We start from the raw sequence: 16,521 nt of genomic DNA, 5'->3' as shown, positions 1-16,521 counted from the left end.
TAGGGTTTTAGAGTATTGCACTCCTGTAGCATTGTTTTGCTTTAGAAAGACTTGTATTGATGACACTAAGTCATCTTTGTATTCTGGTAGGAAGTTTAGAAGATAGCAAATTGCTTATCTGCTTGAACTGACCTTTGTTACATTCAGGTCTGTCCCCATTGATGCTAAAGGTGAAAGAATGGACAGTAAAAGAATATGTGCTTGTAAACCTGAAATACATTGAGCCAGCTTGCAACCCTGTACCTGCAGGGATGTTGCAGTACCGAAGCAGAGCCTTCGTGTTGGAGGTGGGGTTGACGGCCATAAAACCCTGGAGCCCAGCATGGCTGTAGGAAGCTTGCAAGTAATCTTGGCACCTGTATATTAAAGAACCTGTATGTTAAAGAATTCTTGCTGTAACAACAAAAATCCTATTAAATGTTTTATTTCTCATAATCAGACTGGCTTAGGGTGTGATAAAATACTGCATGGTGGCTTTTTTGAAAGATGGATTGTCTGGGTTAATATTTTGTTATTGAACATGGATACAGATATTTCTCTCAATCTGAATGTATTTTGCAGACAATGTTGTGTTGATCTGTCCTGACTGTGGCTTCTGTGGGGACTTCTGTGGGGCAAATAGTAGGGGCATGAATTGCAAAATTGAAAGGAGTAATTTAAAACTATTAAAAAACACTACATATGCATAATTTATTTCTTATGTTTAAAACCACCAAAGTGGTATTCCCAGGATACATTTTCTTAATTGTGTGAAAATCTGTTAATGTTGAAATAATCCTGGTAACAGATGTTTTATCTAGCGATGTTTCTCACATTAGTGTAGAGAGCTAGACACTTCACTTTTCTTGTTTACTGTCAGTTTGCAAAGCCTACGTTCAAGGAATGTATTCTTATCTTGGCCGTAGGTCTTTGTTTTAATATCTTAAGAAAATAATTCACTTCTTGGTTTGCAGAAAAGTCAGTTGATTTGGCAGTGTTCTTTTGGCTTTTGCATAAGCAACTTCCTGCTTCTGAGTCTTGAAGGCCCTAGGCCACTGCAATGACCAAAAGCATTTTTTTCCTCAGGATAATAATTCTAATGTTGTAATAAAATACCCTGTCTTTCTACTCTTCTGGCATAATTTCACGTTTAGATTCTTTAGTGATGAAGAGGCATTACAAATTATTTGGAATTATGGAATAAACCAATCTATATTCATATTATGCAAGTATGATGACTGTTCATTCCTTCGTCTAATTCTCACTTTCTGGGGAGTAATTCTGCTGCCTGGGCAAATGAACTAAGGGTAAAAATAGATGAAGCTCCATCATTGGGATAGATGATGATCAATCATTAAAGCCTTGTCTTTGAGTAATTTCAGTATTGCCATAATCTTTGGAGTTGGAAAAGCGATGCGTTTGAGTTTGAATATTCCCCAACCATCTAATTTTGATGAACCCACACACTACCCCTCCCCCTGCTTTGATGAGCAATATGTTTAAAAATAAAAGTCTAAGGATTTTTTTTTTGTTACTTCATTTGGGATGCGGGCAGCATCTTCAGGCAGCATGTGTTACTTTTCAGTAGTTCGTATCTTCTGTATCACTGTCAGACTTTGGATATGACAAAATGAGAAGGACAATAATTAGATTAAAAAGTATATCATTTTCAGGTCATCTTCCAGAAGAAATGAGTCCTTTGAAAAATTATTACCAAATCTGAAATTGTGTACCAACTCAATTGCATTTCACAGTTTCAAAGAAAATACTTGTAAAAGAGTACTTACTGTTTCTCCTTAATCGCATTCTGAATTGCAGTGCTGTTTGACTTATCAAGGATCTAAAGTGAAATATTAGAAGTTTCCTTACATGTGAACATAAAGGGAAACCAAATCCCAGGTTCAGCTATTAGCAGATAAAGACAATTGGTCATTTGATTTAAAAAAAAAAAAAAAAAAGGGGGGGTGGAAGAAAAAGAAAAAATCTTTATTCAGAAGAATGCTCTTTCTAAAGGAAGAGTATAGTTTGTAAATAACTTTATATCTAAGGTGAGACACGAGAAAAAATTTCTGCCTTCTTTTTTTGCCATAGCTATTTAACATGACAAGTTTCACCTTGTCTTTGCCAAAATCTTTTTGTGAAAAGTTTGATTTTGCAGTCATTCTCTTAGCTGTAGTGCCAGGCTGTGATGTCGCAGTGCAATTTCCTTGTGGGTTTGTAGATGAGTAGCTGCTACTGTAGCAAAAAACCTCTACTGAAGTCTTCTTTACTTCCTGTCTCAGCCAAAATGCAAGCATCCAAGCATATTCTATATACTCCTTTTCAATCTTCTTTTAGTGAGAATTGCTTTCTTCTCAACTCTTTGAAATCAAACTCTACGTTATCTTATGTCATGGGGTTCTTCTCCTGTTCCCAAACTCGTGCTAAGTGTTTCTGGTCTTATTTCACTTAGTCTGTTTGAAGACCTCAGTCAGTTTTATATGATACTGGTCCTGTCTAACCCCAAGATGAGAGATGCCTTTCTGAACACAGTGAAGACTAATCCTGTGTAGTGAAGGGTGTCTGGATGCCTCCTAGCATGCTCATGCTTTAACCGCCATGAACTCCTGGAACAAAATTGTCACTACGACAAAATTGTAGATGTTTAGATATTATCTGGTAGAAACCTGAAATTTTGTTGACATTAATGTGCTTTAGAGTTGTCACTTGTGCCTGTTCACAAATGGTTGGTTCCCTTACTGTATCTTCAGGCCTAGGGATGAGTATGCAAAGCAGGAAAAGAAAATCGAGATACTGCCTCTGGCTTGGGGAGTTCCCAAGCCACACGTATCTGGGGTCTGGGAGAGTATGCTGTCCCTACAAGCTTGTCCTGTTTTATACTCTTCCTTAAAACACTTACTGTTTGCTGCCATAAGAGATGGGTGCTTTGTTATGTGCGTCCTGTATCTTGATAGATGACAGATACTCAAACAACATATCTAATGAACCTTCCTAATAAAGGAATTGTATTCCTTAATGTGCTTTATTTGTTTGCTACTTACTGTCTTCTGAGGTAGGTAAATGAACCCTTGTCTGCTGAAGAACATCAGACTGTTCTTCTTATCTTTACTATCACATGGGTGTCTACTGTTGTACTGAAAGTAACCTTCTTTCTTGGACCAAGATAAAGCATTGTCATTAATCGCCAGTCTTAGCAGCACTAAAGAAATAATAGGCTCTGTTATCTCCTTCTAGAAATGGGAGTCTTTTGCATGTACCCAGAATCTGTGCCTCATAATGCCTGTCTTGTCTTGCTTGGGATTCCTAGGAAGAGGAATGTAAGAAGAAAAGGAAGAGCAAGCAGTGTCAAGACCTCAAAATGCATTTTTTCTTTCCTCAGAGATGATCAAACTTCTTAAGAAAACTTGCATTGTTGGCAGGAAAACCTTTAGGATCTTTCGATCCTGTGTAGATTTGGAATAGCAACACTTCAAAAAAAAAACTTCAAAAACCTTCACTTCTGGATAAGTGTGCAACTCTTGCACAGGCCTACCTATAATTTCTCAACATATGCTCTCCTGAGTTTTTAGGTTAATTTTCTACTAAGTATCACTTCTTTTCGGCTTCACCTTATATTGAAAAGTGATATTTCTTTTTGTCTGATGTGGAAAATAGAACTGAGGAAAAATGTGTTCTTGCTCATTTTTCTTCTTGCTTTCATAATTGAGAGGAAGTTTTGCTAAAACAGCGCTGCTCTCCTCTCCCTGTTTCCAGAAACCTGCCTCTATTTTAGGATTTCAAGCTCCAGCAGTCTTCCTTAACAAACAATTACAGGAACAGTTCTGAGAACTTTAGCTGTACGTGTAGAGCTTGTCCCCAAAAACCTCCATATGCTCACGTGCCGGCAGAAGGGAATTGAATCTCCAGATGTCTGGAGTCATTCTTATGGGGAGAAATACTCCTTTTGTTCGTGACTTTTCTTTGTGGAGAAAAGGGATTCTCCTTGTATAGGATTTTGTGGTGCAGGCGGTAGGGAATAGTCCTGCTCGCCCTTCTCCCCCCTGCCAGATCTGATAGTCACCTGTCCTCAGCGTGAGAGGTGGTTCAGCTTGCTGACTTGAGGCTTGTTTCAGTTGAAAATGAGTATGCTAACCTGACTCATCCTGAGGCTACGAGATGGCCACGCTTGCTATGGCAGGAGGGTGAGTTGCGACCACACTTTTGACAGTAGCCCCCACTTTGGTTAGATTATGTATAACGAAAAATGGACTGTAATTTATCTACTTAAATTGTTTTAGAAACATCTGATGTTGAGTTTGCTTGCTCGTCTTGCCCTACTATTTTTATTACTTAATTAAAAAAAAAAAAAGCAGGATTGCCAATGACGGAGAGCTTTTGCATCTAGCTGCTAAAGTGCTGCCTCATCTGTAATAGGAGCTCCTTCCCCCAGCTAGCTATTCCTGCCCGGAGAATATCTGCTATCGTTACACCGACGGCATGCCTGCACTTTCTTAATGTTAATTGAGATCGTGTCCTCCTTGAATTCAAAGCCTTCTTTAACCTAAACTGACTTGTTTCATTTCTGTGGTGTACTGGTGACCGAGGCTGGGCGGTCTCTTGGGGCTGGTCTGCGTCGTGCAGCAGGAGCCGTGCAGCGCTGCGTGGCTTGATGTCGCTCCCTGCAGAAATGACTGTAATGTCAGCGTCCCTTTAACTCTTGGGGTGGCGTTCAGCTGCGGGTCACAGTTCGGCACGGGGAATTCAGATTAGCTCCTTGTTCGCTTCGCTTTTTCACTCTTTTTCCACTGCACTTGCCACCCACGATGGATGTCAGTTCCGAACAGCTGGCCGTTTTCTTACTCCTCCTCCAGAGTTAAAAGGTATCAAATGAATGCCTTTCATAACTGGCTTCATCTGTCTTTCTGTTTGGATTTTGGCTGCTGTATCGTTTTCCAGACAATCTGTTTCTCACTGTGATTTCACCCCGAGTCTGATTCACTCTATAGGTTGGTCTCTCTGCTTCTGCGGTACTGTTTCCTGGCTTTACAGGACTGTATTGCCCTCCTGGTTTGGGTAACGTTGGAGAGAAAGAAAACATCCCAAGTCCTAGCTGGGCAGAAACCAAATTGTGGGGTACTTGGAAAAAGAAAGGTTTTGCAAAATGAAAAAGCTGGGGCTGGCTGGGGGAAGAGCTCGGTGCTTCGCCTTCCTGCGAAGGGTCTGCAGGCTCAAGCTGATACTGCTTTTCATTGCACCTGGGTTTTCAAGGCTGCCGATGTTCTTTGATAAAGAAAGAAATAGCTGTCTTAAAGATGTAAAAAAAAATAAATTGAGGTTTGTTGGTGCAGGCTTGTGACGAGGATCGGATGCTGTGGCAGACAACCGCAGCTGCGCAATAAAAGGGACGCTGCTGCGGAGACTCGAGCAGCAGCAGAACTGCCTGCGTTCTGCCCTGCTCCTTCTTCCACCTGCCCGGGCTCCCTCCTCTGCCTGCCCCGCTCCTTCCTCCACAGCCCCTGGCCTGGCAGGGCTGCAGGGAGCACCTGAGGGCCCTGGTGCCCAGGCTGCCTGTGGCAGCAGCAGCAGCCAGCGCTATGGGGAGCTCCCTTGCTCCGGGGGCTCTGCCTGGTGTCCTTACGGCACTCCTGCTCCCATTTCTTTTCTCTCCTTGGGTCTCTGTTCCTGCTTCTGCTTCCTTCCACTTGTCTCTTGTTAATGCGGTTCTAATGTTCTTGGCTTTTGGGTTTTTCTTTTGTTTTTGTTTTTTTTTTTTGGCTGCTCTTTACCTTCACTTTTTTTCTTCCTTTTTTAGCCTATCTCATTTTAGGTCTTTTCTTCCTTCCTTCCTTCTCAAATAACTGTGGCCTGTGACAATTGGCCATTATATCATTTCCTCTGTGACATCTACCATCTCAGCCTAGGTCCGTCCGTCTGTCTGTCTGCTCTGTCGGCCAGGCTGCAGGCACGCTGGGGCAGGAGCTGTCTTATTGCCGCTGCTGTGCCCAGCACGGTGGGGTCCGATTCACGGCTGGTACGTAAGCACTGCTGTAACAAACATAATTGAAAGATTTCTTATGTAAACCCCCAGCAGAGGAACGGGGACTGCCTCTAAGACATGTTAAGATGTTTTTAATTCATGTAAGTGTGTAGTAGAGAGGGTCCTGGTAACTCGCAGCTACTGCAGACAGCTCTGCTGGGTTTTTTGCTTAGCGGCACAGTCTTGTGCATTAGAAACCTTTTAATGGATGCTGAGGGGTAATGAAAAGGGGAAAACAAACAAATGATGATGATGCCTGTTCTCAGGGATCACAGATGTATTTGGCTAGGTGACATACCTGCATTTAATCAGAATCAAATGCTTACAACAAATGCAGTTAAAATATATCTAGAAGAGCCTGCGGCAAGAAGCGAGCCTCCTACTTAAGCAGCTTACAGGGAGCTATTTTTGCCAAAGGTTCATAGTTCATACCAGGTATGTAGAGGGGAAGGTGGTAGGTCTTTCAGGAATTCCCAGAAGATGTGTGTTATTTATCATTTGCTAAGTCTTTCAGGGAAGAGTGGGGAGGTTCAGAGCCTCTGCCAATGCTCTGAAAGTGAGCGTGAGTGGGCGCCCCGTGACGGATTTACCGTGTCAGCCACGCTGGACGCTGCTAATAGACTTGTTGAGGGTCAACAGTTGAATGGCACGAGCAAGTGGGTAAATACGATCCGTTTGTAACTTGGGGTTCTCCGGTGCCCTGTCAGGGCTCGGTTACAGGGGTGTTATAAGTTATTACGTGTCAGCTGAACTGCTCTAGTCGTCTTCGGCTAGTAGTGTTTGCTAAATCATGTTCCCTGATGATGTAAGAGGGAAGAACAACTAAAGGAAACGTCAGATAAGAAATCCTAGTCCTGTGTGCTTCTTGAGCTTAGTCTGAATTTCTCAGCTAGCTATGCAGCAACAGGGTAGAGTGAGGCCATGATCTCCTGGTAACAGTGCCGTCGTGCTCTTTCCACATACTCCCCGTCTCTGTCCTCATGTCTCCAGTTGTGTGTGTAATCTCTAAGCTCTTTGGGGAAGGAATGACCTGCCCCGAGATTATTAAAACAAATGCTGCTATGATCTCTTCAGCACTCACTGCGTAATCGGTGGAATCACCTTATCTACGTCTCAAGTTGATTTATGGAGCTAAGTAACTTCTGTGGAGTGGGCTTGTCTGTGTGTGCGTGTGTGAGCTGGGTGGGGAGAGAAGAGAGCGGAGAGAGTGCCTCCTAAAAATAGCTCTTAACGACTACGAGACTGCTTATGAAACGCCACCAGCAGCCAGTGTTTGGATTACCTTAATTGTATGTTTTCTATATTTTTTCCAAAGCAGAAATTTAAGTACGAGCATTCAGGTGAATGTTTTGTTTAGTCATGGAACAAAATTTTTCTCTTAGTGCTGCTCCCTGAGATACTGGGTTTGGTTCCCCCCACCACCACCACCTCGGTGTTAATTGTACCTCGACAAAGCTCTTTTGCTTAGACATGTAGGTGGCGGCGCGTTTCCCATGGCAGGAGGAGTGCTCAGAGATGGTTGGCACAGGCACATCTCAGTGTGCCTCGGAGAGGTGTGGGCACCAGCTCACACAGTGGTAGGAAGGAAGGGTTTAGTACGATGTTTTATCTCTTCAGCGCTGCAAGCAAACATCCCTTTTGAGTTCGACTACTTGGTTTACAAGACGTGGGACGGCAACCTGCTGGGACTTGGTGGTGGCCGACTTGAGCAGCTGGCTGCTGTAAGCCCACCTACCACGGTTGGATCCAGATGTTGTCCAATGGCCAAAGTGATAAGCGTCTGAGCTAGCGCAAACAGGGCTCTTCCCATCCTTTTTCTCTTGTGATTTTTATTTTCTCAGACATTGTTCTGGATCAAGTTTATGCTGGGGATGACTAGTACATCTGCACGGCGAGCGTTGTGCTCTGTTGGCCTTGGATAAGACCTAAAAGATGGTAGAAAGTAAATGCCTTTAGAGCTTGACATGACCTTGTTGTAGATGTTTAACAAGTCTATCATGTGAATGTTCCTGGAGCTGCTGAGTATCATGTTATTTTTTAAAGGCTTGTTTACCATCTTCAGCATTAAGCTTTCAAAGACAGTAAATTGAATGGCCCCTCTATAACACTATGCGACTCCCTCTAAAGGGAGACTTAAAAGTCCTGTGGCATTTGGAATGATTGAACTGAGATGCAGTAAATCTGGATGCTGTTCCCTTAGTTAAATTTTAGGGTTTTATCAACGGGTAAATAATAGCAGAAAAACTGTCCCTGCATCTCAATGGAGCTTTATATATGTTTATTACACCAAATGCAGATATATCAGGCACATCATTATCTATCCCCATTTCCTGGAAGTATATTCAATTTCTTTCCGTTCATTGTGACCTACTGACCTCAAAAAGGCACGAAACACAAAGATCAGTTGTTATACACTTGTTCATTTTTTTATAATAAAGTCACTTTGCCTTTCTGAGCCGTAACCACTTACCTTTTAGCAATGGCATAGTTTGTTTTACAGAGGCAGTGACTTCTACTGAGTATCCACTTTTTCCTCCGTTTTCTAGCTGTTTCCTGCAGAAATTTAGCACTTGGTATTTTGAATTTGCAAGGTCATTCTAGAAGCTGTTGAGCAAAATACAGATGGACCAACAGTTCTTTTGCACTGCATTACAGCTTTTGCCTCCTGGAAGGTTTTGAGATTAATTGACATCTAAAAGGCTTTACTTAACATTAGGTGCAAGTGGACTGATTTTTTTTTTCCTTCACTCCTGTGTCTCCTGATAAAAGCAAAGGCGACTTTGAATTCAGGATGGAGTGTTTTAAAAACCTTAGTGACCTTTGAGTATCTTGTCAGTTGATGCTGAAATTGATCCTGATTATTTGTCTCTGTATTGAACAGAAGTGAAATGACACATAATTAATCGTAGCTGTCATTTGGCCAATGACAATAAAGTAAAAGAACGACTTGTTTCACCTTTCGTCACTTGTCACTTAACTATGTTTTTCTTTAAACTGAAAGCAGATTTTGCCTGTTGTGGAAAGCAGCATATTCAGTATCGAGTGATGCCACTGTTGCCTTTGGGCAATGTAGGAAAATCTGGTTTATGTAAGTGTTGAACCTTTCTGACATTTTTCAGACCTAGAGAGATCATCATGTTCATCCTCTGCAGCCTCTCCTACTTCAAGCCAACTAGTTGTGGCTCAGCTATCTGGTAAGCTTTAGAAAAGATTCCAATCTAAAATAAAACACCAAAATCACAAAAATCACCATAACTTTCAGAATTTTTAGAACAAGTGATTTCCTTATTACTTGACTTCTTTCTTCCCTTCCCAGTTCTGTCCCAAATTCTTGTAATTTCTATTTCTAGTCATTATGTGTGATATCTTCCCCACCTACAGACCAGAGCCCTCGCTGAAATTTCTGTTCCTGAAGTGGGTAGCTTTTAGGGATAAACCTTCATTCATCTTTCTCTCTTAGACTTAAATTGACTGAGCTCTTAAAGTCTCGCTCCAAGTAATGCATCTTTCTGACCTCTTCTGAAAATGTTTGCAGCTTCTTTCTGAACCTCTAGTGTTTTGAGTGATCACTTCTGAATTTTAGATACCAGAAGAGAGCACACTGACTGCTGCATTGATGCCAAATAGGGGAGAGAACTTTTTGTTTGTTTTTTTCCTGGCTGATATTCCCCTGCTTGGACATCTTAAGGATTGCTTCAGTTCTCAGTAGCAACGCTGCACTTAGGCAATTGTTTGTTCCTCGCGCTTCTTGCCAGGGTGCCTTTCAAGCCAGCACAGATGACTGCACTCCTTGGGTTTGGCTACATGGCCTATCGCCTCGGTTCCTAGATCCCTTCTGTGCCTGCTGACGGAGGGAGGGCAGCTGCTTTTTTCATTGATTTCCTCTGTGCACAGATCTAAGGCTTCTGTCTGAGAACTTTGTTGCTGCTCTTTCAGGCTGTTGATAGGAGTAGCAAGTAGAAGGCCAAAAATTAGCGCCCGTGGGGCCTCCGACTTGCTCTTCTTAGATCATAGTTATGTTGAAACTTATGGCCTAGTTTATTGTAACTTGATTAATAATTGTGCTTCTTTGCTTATACTCGTTTCTTTGTTCATGTAGGAGGTGGTAAGTCAGAAACCCTACAGAAGTGCTTTTTCATCAGTGCTCTTTTTGCTCTCTTCCAAATGAGCCTGTAATCTCTTTGAAAATACGGAACCCAACAATCTAATCTCCATAAACCATGTTACCGCTTCTGTGTTAATTATCAAATGAGCTAATGTGGTACTTTGGAATTGTCATCAAATTTATAGGATCATAATTACCTGGGTATTTTTTTTATATTTGCCTTTGAAATCATCCCGGTGTTCTGATCGCTTTCAAAAATCAACACCGCTTCTGAGCTAGCTCTTCTAAAATCCTTGGATACAAATCGTGAGATTCTTCTGATCTTAAGTAACGTCTGATGATGGCTCTTTTATGACGGTATTCAGTTTCAGTCAAGAAGTCAGATGACATTTCCTGTGCCAAAACCAGTATGCGCATTTACTGAATGCTTCTGCCTTCTCTGGGTGGTGATTGACACGTGGGTTTTTGTTCAGGGTTTGGCCTGAGCTATTTTTGAAATGCAAAGGTTTCCTTTTGTTTGGGGTAATTTTTTTTTTTAAATGTATTTTAGGTTCCTTGCTTTGATTCCCTGAGTCTTTCTAATTCTGTCCTTGTAATTTTATTTGTCTTCTGTTATCTCCCAGTAGGTAATGTTCGTTCAGTTCACTGGTGAAAAAGGGAAACTGCCTAGTAAACCAGTTCATAAATTTTTGGATTTTGTCCCTTGTTCCCCCTGGCTCTTAATGATTAACTTTTAGTGAAATTAATCTTTCAGAAAATTACATGAGGAATCCATGTTACTCATTCAAATTTACCTATTTATGTACGAACAGTGTAATCATGACACACAACTGCCAACTTGATCAGCTGCTCTTTGTTAATGAAGTTCCCCAAAATTTCCCTTACTGTGTGCAGGGGAATAATTAGAAAACTGTCATCTAGAGCTGTGCTTTCTGCTGCTGACAGCATGTTACCTCAAGCATGTGTTGCTTACACATGAAGCAGCTGAGGACTTCCAGACCTCTTTCTTCTTTTAGATGTCATTAACAGGTATTTTGGAAGCCAGGTGTTTTGTTCTGTAGTTTAATCTGATGGGCTGCATCACATCCTGGCAGATAACTTCTCCTGTGCTTTCTGTTAAGGCATTTATTTAATAGATTATTCAGATCCTGTGACCTCAGTTATAGATGAGTGAAAAACACCAGTGCAGTTCTGATAGACTTCCATCACCTTCTGGTCACTCATTTCTCCATAGGTAGCTGTGACAGTAGCTGGTTGTTACCTGTTTCACTTGGCAGGAGCTACATCCTGCCGTGTAGGGTTTCCATGGAAGTAACTTGTTGACTGTATTGAACATTCAGCAAATAAAGGTGGAAGAGCGCAGAGAAGCCTCAGACTCAGGGAGAAGTAATCAATATTGACTTAATATTGAGCAATATCTTCATAGGAGGTGGCAATGAGAATTAAAACAGATCAATGAAGATATTTGAACGAAGTGGAGACAGAGCTACATGACCTCAGATGCTCTAGAGAACTTGTTGTAGGCCTTTCTTTTAGGACGTAAGGCCTAAAACCTAGTTAACATCTAGTGGGATGACCTGTGTGCATGCTAGCAAGGAGCAGTGTATTAATTGGAGGTGGGAAGGAAGAGGAGGTAGGTGAAGTCAAAAGGAAGAACAAATGGAGGAGTTCGTAGACAGCACAAAGGGTTGAGGTTGCATTCGAAATACAAAGAAAGCAGAAGTAAACATCCTATTCTTTGTTTCTGCCCTTCCAAACGTATGAAAGAGGAGGAACGGGGTTTATATGTAGTTGAAAGAAGTAAAGAATCTTAGATCTCTGACTATATGTGAGTTAATGTGCATTTGTACTGCTCAGTCAGAAGCTAAACAGCTGAAGGGATGTAGGGCAGACGTAATTTTGGACGTTCTCCAGGCCCATTCATTAGAACGTATGGTGGGAGTTGTGATCAATAGCAAAGGAAGTCTTTCATGGTCTCTACGGGTTGGAGTGAATTTTATTGACTGACAGCTACATTTAGGCACTAGCGAAAAGTATACGTGCGGTGTGCTTGCAGAAGGGTCAGCTTAGAGCTTGCGATAGGAATCTGCAGCTGGTGGGATATTTATGCGAGGAAACGCTTGTCCAGGAGTAGGATCCATTGTCTCACCTGGGTAAACATTTGCTGACCTGTTGTTTTTTTTGAGAACATGCCTCTTGTTCCAAAACAATATGAATGTTTCATTAAAACAACACTGATCCAAATTCATTTTGGTTTAATTGGTGAATTGTGTGAATAGAGCATGGAACTATGTTCAGCTTTTTTTGAGTGCACAAAATGTAATTAATACTCATCTTGAAAGGTTAAGTGGCATTGGCATTAGGTACAATGATGACTTGAGCCATGCTAAAGTTTTACCAAGATAGTGGAAAACGGAGCTTGCTCTGGTGCTTTAATAAAATGTAGTCTTGTGAGTGGAATATGTTCTTTTCTTCCCAGAAACTGATTAGTATTCTCTGCTCTCAAACCACTAACTTTACCTAATTCTTGTGGTTTGTCCTGTTTAGAAATCATGTGCTGGAAGATGGAAAGTGAGCTGGAAAGATCAGAGCATTTGGGAATTAAAATGTCTGGGTTTTGTTTTCAGTTGCACATCAGCCCTCTGGATTATCTTCTTTGTCAAGAACGTCCCTGAATACTGATGTTCGCATGTTAAGCATGAGAACAGCACGGGGAAGTGGTTTAAGGGTTTGGATGTATCAAGAGCAGATACCAGTGTGTTAGCGATAGCTGTTTGTTCTTACTTGTGCTTCCATCCTGGGTGTTAAAAAGGTGCTTTTCTTAGATGGTGGTTGGACGGTCACATGAATCTGCTCTTCTGTTAGTGCCATCAGCACCAGAAGTCAGCTTCTTTTGGACAAACAGTAGTGACTGTTCTCATGTGAGCTTGAAGAGCTGTTTAGTATTTTGGTGTTTGGTCCTTCCTTCCTTCCTTAGTTTTTCAAGTTTGTGTTGCAGTTCTACTGTAGACCTTCTGCAAGCAAAGGCGGTGAGAGGGTTGTGTGTTGGACGGTGCCCACCTATCTGCTGGGGCCACCAGGTCTGACAGTCTGAAGCCAGGTGAAGGTAAAAACAGATGAGATGAAAACTCTCAGCTTCTCATTAAGACTTGCTGTGGTATAATGACTCCTGGTGTTTGCTGTTGGGATTCCCAGTTTGCAGCTAGCAAAGACTGCTGGAAGAGGATGCTTCCAGTAGCTTTTGGCATGCTAGGGCTAAAACCGTATTTCCCAGAGCTGTTCGAGTGAACACATTTGTATGCTGTTTGGCTGGCAAGTCAATTCTTGCTGTCCAGACACTAAAAACTGGGATAACCGTGCTGAACCGGGTACGGTCTTCTGAACAGCGTGGGCATGTATGTAGCCCAGCGAGCAGCAAAACCAGCTTGGGGCCCCTGGATGCTGCTGTGATACTAATACTAATAATACATGTTGTTTGCACGCTTTGTAAAGTACCCAGTTGGGTGTTCACTGGTCGAGATCAAAGCTCTCAAAAGTGCAAGGTGAATTTTCCCTCTACGGCCGCTCAGTTTCAACCGTTCTCTAATGGAATACAACTGAAACTCCAGGGGGTTTATTCTGTTGGGAGTCCTTAGGGTGTTTCTTGGTGGAAGGGGTGACAAGAAATGTTGGTTGGAAGTGGGAAATGGAGAGAAACATCTGGGAGGCTTAATGCTCTGTGATGTGCTGGTAAAGAAACCAAGTGGTTCTTGGTTTAGCCAATTAATGTCTTCAACAAGTTTTGTTAGGAGCTGTTTTCCCTTGTGTTCAAAGGAAATGTAGTAAAGCTGACTGACTTCTCACCAGAGCTCTGGAGATGTTGGCCTGGCGGCAGCAGTGCCAGGTGGGAAAGAATCACCCAGCATTGCCTCAGATGCAGGGCTTGCCCTTGTGGTTGAGGAGATCCTGAAGTGGCTTCCAGCTCTGAAGAGTGCCCTTCGAGCAGATCTGAGACGGAGCACTTCAGGTCTTGGCCAGAGACAAGTTTGGTTTTACCTCTAAGACTCCAGGAGTCTGATTTTTGGGAGGGTGGGGGATGAGCCTCATTACCTGGAATCTCAAGACTCTGGCCTTGCGAGCAAGGCTGGAAAAAATAGGTGAGGAAGCAGGGAGGTTACCTTTTAGATGACGAGGATTGCTGCAGGAAAGCAGATGTCACCTATTTATATGTGCTGAGTTAGAATGCTAATGATAGAAAGTCAGGCAAATAAAATGCAGGGCTGCTATCAGAATTGCACTTTCAACTTGTTTACCAAAAAAAAGAATTTTAATGTTCTTTCTCTTGCTGGCTTCATTCCATGTATTTCTTACAGATATCAGAGAGGAGGGTGAATTTTCCATGCAGCTTTATTCTGGTTCTCTTTATTCGCCTCTCTAAGCAGATGTTCATCTCTTCCTCCCCTCCCCACCTTTTTTTTTTTTTTTTTTTTTTTTGCTTTTTTGTCGTTTCTCTGTTTTCTCTTCAGATGTGTAAATCTGCATCTCACCTTCTTGTGAATGTTTCTGGGGGAAGAGATATACCTGCTGTGCATTGCTTGGCACATAATTGTCACCCTTTGCAGTAATGTGCTTTACTTATTTTTAAATTTGTATACTTGTTTCATGGAGCGGTTAAATGCATAAAAGCAAACAGTTTGTAAGGCTCTGAAAGATAACATAAGAGATGAGTAACAGTTAATGTGGATTTTTCAGGAGCAAATCACGTCAACCCAACTTAGTTTTCTGCATCTTGCAGGGATGGCATAGCAGCAGATGTGTGCATCTTGACTTGGAAATTTTCAAACTGATTTTCTCATGGGCAGCCTTGGAAAATGATGGACTGCTAGGAATCAATCTCCTGAAAGGCGAACACGGTTGTTCAGTTATTAGAGCTTAACTGGAGGTTTAAGATAAAATCAGACTGATATATTTAACAGGTTTCTATGAAGTCTTTCAGCAGGCTTGCAGGTTTCCCAGTTTGTTAGATAAGCTCCGTGTAGCAACGTGAAATGGATCTCCTCATGGTGGTCACTCCGTGTTTGAAGGATGTGACAAGCTGGCAGAATACTGTTAGGAAACCTTGGCTGCAGTTCAGCTGGGGCAAGTGCAGAGTATTCGTTGTCGATAAGAGCAACCAGGTGTGTAAGTGGAAAGTGGACGGGGATTGGGCAGGCGGCAGCTCCGCAGAGAGGAGTTGAGCACACAAACGGGTCAATGAGTCAGCCAGGTTCTTGCGTTGCAAAAGCTGCAAACATTGTGCCGGGGTGTACAAACAAGTGTGTTGCAAGTCGGACACAAGGAGGTACGAGCTTGCTGGGCAGAGCTCAGGTAAGCTCCCCCTGGAGTGTCTACTTTTGGCTGCCCACGGTGGTAAGACAGGTCCCCAAAGAGAAATAGCATCTCCGTGGGGGTAACTGGCTTTGCAAAAGCCCTTCCTGTATTTGAGGGTGGAGTGGGGTGAGAGAGGGCAGGAGGGGAGGTATGGCTTAAACTGCAGTAAAGGTGATCCAGGTTACCTATTAGAAAATTCTTTCTCGAGGCATGAGCAGTGAAGGACTGGAAGACAGTCCCTGAGGAAGTCGTGGAAGGAAGCTTTCTTGATAAGCAGATGTGATGGGCACCTCAAGCGCAGTTTATGCGGAGTTGGTGAATGATTGCTGTGGATCAGCAGGTTCCTTCTGGCTTTTCTCTGCAGCCCTATTTGAGCTGCAACCCGAGCTATCGGAGCCAAAGGACAATAAATACCAGCATGCGCTTGCAAAATGGCTAAAACTTTGGTCCTATGGCAAACAAAACCAGACTTTGAACAAGAGGGCTTCTTTTCTGTGCGCGGGGCTGCAGGAGGCTCTGCCGCTGAGCCTCCTGGCAGCAGGACCCTGCCACATGAGGCCAGCCCATGTTCTACCTCGGTTGTCCCAGCCCCGGCAAAGCCTTTGCTTCTGCATTCATGCGAGCAGAAACATTCCGCGTGGGTTGGTTTGTAGCACACTTTGTCAGTGCTGCTGACTTTTTTTTCTTGCCGGGTGTGCGCCTAAATATCCGTTTGCTGCTCTGCAGGCTGTGCAGGCAGTTTTGTTTCTTCAGTTACGGGAAAATACGGGGGAATGCTTGATTCTGGTAATACGAAGAACGCTGCGTGTAATGCCACTTAAGTTAATCAGATGTAGGAATAAGTACTTGTTCTGGTCATGCAGCACATTTTATTGCTGAGCTGTTTGCATCAGGAAGGGAGTATTTCTGTTAACAATGATCTAAATGAGAAATTGTTGGCAGTTGTGTGTCAAAAAGCCCCAAACATGCTCAGTGTTTTCTATGTATTTTCATAGTTTTTTCTTCCTCTGTGATATTGAAATATACATGCTGATTTAAGTCTTTACCCTTTTCTGTATCATTCTTATTGGTG

The 16,521-nt window shown here is 42.5% G+C and overlaps 1 protein-coding gene across 5 annotated transcripts in view; it reads left to right on the top strand.

Annotated features, from left to right (window-relative positions):
• Nucleotides 1–16,521, top strand: part of GSK3B (glycogen synthase kinase 3 beta) — a 145,011-nt gene that overhangs the window by 37,845 nt on the left and 90,645 nt on the right. The window contains exon 1 of one of the 5 annotated variants that reach the window (XM_040571798.1): nucleotides 14,161–14,236. The exons of the other annotated variants lie outside the window; for them this stretch is intronic. Within the exon in view, the coding sequence (XP_040427732.1) occupies nucleotides 14,176–14,236 (61 nt within the window). The 5' untranslated portion in view covers nucleotides 14,161–14,175. Of the gene's footprint in view, nucleotides 1–14,160; nucleotides 14,237–16,521 lie in introns of those variants that run through there. 5 annotated transcript variants of the gene reach the window in all.

The sequence above is a fragment of the Cygnus olor genome, chromosome 1 (genome assembly GCF_009769625.2).
Source record: "Cygnus olor isolate bCygOlo1 chromosome 1, bCygOlo1.pri.v2, whole genome shotgun sequence".
NCBI lineage: Eukaryota > Metazoa > Chordata > Aves > Anseriformes > Anatidae > Cygnus > Cygnus olor.
This window is presented reverse-complemented; position numbering and strand designations above follow the sequence as displayed.